The following is a 3,168-nucleotide window of genomic DNA, read 5'->3' as shown; positions in this document are numbered from 1 at the left end:
TATCCTGTCATATACACCCTGGTCACAACCACTATCTCCCTTTCTCTACTTAAATTTCTCCCTTCATAACTTCCATAATTCAGGCTCTTCTTATATTGAAAATGTCATAATGACTTAAATATCATAATATATCTGGTCTTCTTTTGGGAGTAAAGCTTATATTAATCTTTTTGTTTACCTGTGTATAAAGTGCATGAAATTGCATTTGGAGATCCCAAGTATAATTTAGGTTATCTTAAATGTATCTTAGATATTAGATGTATTTGTATTGTCTCCAAATGTAGTATGTTTCCTCATAATGGAAAATATTATTGAAAAATGAGGAGCATTGCAATGAAAACTATAAATTTCATGATTATTAGTAACTCAGAGTGACCTTAAAAATAGTGTATTGTAAACAATAACTAGACAAATGGTTTATACACTTCAGTTAGTCTGTGTCATCTCTATATGTAACACATGGACCCACTATACAAAATGCATCTAAAGTAGAGATGTCTTAATTCATAAATTAAAGAATCCCTAATCTCTGAAACTATGCAATAAAAATTACTAAGTACTAATAATAAGTTTTTATCTTCAATATACTAGGTAATAGTTACTTCTCTTTGAGAAATAATAGCAATTTTAACAATAAAGTGATTTAACAAAATAATTTGAAGCCATATATATACTATAAAAAATTGAATGTTTAAAATAGTGAAACAATCAGTGTGGGTGGTAGCGTGGAATCATAAAGACTACTATCCTGAGAAATTTTCAGTCATTATTTAGAAAGTATACATTTCTGGTTAGCAGGGAATATATTCTCTCTGTGGGGTGAAAGCAATGGATAATTAAGTATTATTTCCAGTCACATACAACTTCATATATTATCTTCATCTTGCGTATGTCTATCAATTTACCCATAGGATATTAAATTTTATTTTTCAGAAAAAATATTGATGAAACTTTATTAGGAAAACAAAACCTTCATCTGCCTCTACCTCAGAAGCACCAAAGAAATGAAATGAATCATAAATAAAATTATTTGTGGAATATCGCAATGCTGGAAAATAAAGCCACAATCACAATAAAGGATGGCATAGAGATATGCTTAGACAATTAAGATCTAATCATTTTTGAAGGATTTAATGATCCAAGAGTTAGTTACTCTGTTTCACCAATGTTTCTGTCATTCTGACAGATTCTGTCAATTCAACTTATGGAAATAATACCCAGAATAGATAAGGATTCTCATGGCTTGCTTAATTTCTCTGTTCCTAAAACTGTAAATGAAAGGATTCAGCATTTGGGGGACCACAATATACATCATAGAAAAGATTACATTCTTAGCAGAAGAGTCAGAAACTGAAGAACTCATATACACTCCCAAAGCTGTTCCATAGAATAAAAACACTACTGAAAGATGAGAGCCACAAGTGGAAAAGGCTTTATTTCGTCCCTGGACTGATTTGATCTTAAGAACAGAGGACACAATTTGAATATAAGAGAAAATAATCCCAGCCAGAAAAACACCAGAAAATGCACTAGTAACTGTATATGAAAGAAGCGTATTAATGAATGTATCAGAGCAGGCAAGTTTGATGACTTGAACAAGTTCACAGAAGACGTGGAGAATATTCTGGTTTGTGCAGAAAGACAATTTTAGCAACATCAGACTGTGCAGTAGTCCATTCACAGTACTGATGAACACTGCAAGTAAAACCAGTGATACACAGGAACAAGGACTCATTATAACTGTGTACCTCAGGGGATCACATATGGCCAAATAGCGGTCATACGCCATCACACCAAGGAGACAGCTTTCAAAGCCACCAAAAGTCAAGACAAAACACACCTGTGAAAGGCAACCACCATATGAGATGCTCTTATCCTGTGTTTGAATATTTACTAGAATCTTTGGAATTATTGTTGTGCTTATACAGATGTCAGCAAAGGACAGATTAGCAATAAAAAAGTACATGGGCGTATGGAGGTGCGAGTCAGAGATTATGGCCAGGATAATAAGAAAGTTTCCAAAGATAATAACAAAATACATACACAGGAACAAGCTAAAGATAAATGACTCAATATCTGGACCATATGTCAGTCCAATCAGATAGAATTCAGAAATACCTGATTTGTTTGAAAGATCCATGTTACTGCTGAAATTTTTCTGAATTGTATTGGGATTTGATATTGTTACATTAGGTACGGTGGTTATGAAAATTGTAGTAATATCTTGTACTTAAATTCCATATATATTTGGGATGTCCTAATTAATGCTTTTTTCATAAGTAATGTCACTGAATTTGATATATTTGACACTTGAAAACTAGTTTCTTGAAATTTGTAGACCGTCTTATTTATAATATAAAGTGCATTTAAATTCAAATATTTATGCACTTACCCTCCACATATCTTCCCTATTATTTTTTTAAATTTCAGTTTCCTTCATTGAACATTGAGACACTTGAAAATGTAGTTGAAAATGAAACTATTACAAAGATTATTGTATGTTCTTTCCTTGAGAAATCATCCACACCTAGAAAAAAGAGAGCAGAAAGTGCATTGTAAGCCTATACCTTTAAATCAATGCTCACCAACATAAACATGCCTCAGCATGTTCTGAACTGCTTGCCAATTATAGATGACTCTTTCTGCTTTCAATTCTATTGATCAATGAGTTGACTTCATATATATATATATGTATATAATATATCTTATATTATAAATTCTTAAACCAGAAATATATTCTATAAACAAAATCTACCATAAGAATAGATCTTAAAAACATTTGAACATGTGAAAAGCAATATTTCCTTTCTGTTGATTACTATCTCATAGTAGAAATTGCAATACTTGCTACAAAATAATCAAAGTCAAATAATTTGTTTACTCAAATGTTCTAAAATTTTACTAAAAAATAATATATTTATGTTTGAATTTCCAACCCTCATCTGCATACAGAATCTTGACTTTTTCCCCATTCTTAGGAAAAATGACCATATTTCAGTTTTATATATTATTTCATACAAACTTATTTTATGTAATATAATTCTGCTAAAGTAACTGAATTCAGTTGCACTTTAAAATTTTAAGTAAGCAGAAACCTACTTCATACACCTTATTTCAAATTTCATTTTATTAATAATGATATATTTATGCACCTTTCATTAATTGACA

At 30.7% G+C, this 3,168-nt stretch overlaps 1 protein-coding gene across 1 annotated transcript; it reads right to left on the bottom strand.

Annotated features, from left to right (window-relative positions):
- Window positions 1-1,192: 1,192 nt before the first annotated feature.
- Window positions 1,193-2,140, bottom strand: LOC116907949 (olfactory receptor 7G1-like). Its single transcript, XM_032911170.1, has one exon. It carries the CDS (start codon window positions 2,138-2,140, stop codon window positions 1,193-1,195), a length of 948 nt encoding a protein of 315 aa, XP_032767061.1.
- Window positions 2,141-3,168: the final 1,028 nt, after the last annotated feature.

This window comes from Rattus rattus, chromosome 8 (genome assembly GCF_011064425.1).
Source record: "Rattus rattus isolate New Zealand chromosome 8, Rrattus_CSIRO_v1, whole genome shotgun sequence".
In the NCBI taxonomy this organism is placed as follows: Eukaryota; Metazoa; Chordata; class Mammalia; order Rodentia; family Muridae; genus Rattus; species Rattus rattus.
Note: the sequence above shows the minus strand (reverse complement) of the source record. Positions and strands in the feature narration are given on the sequence as shown.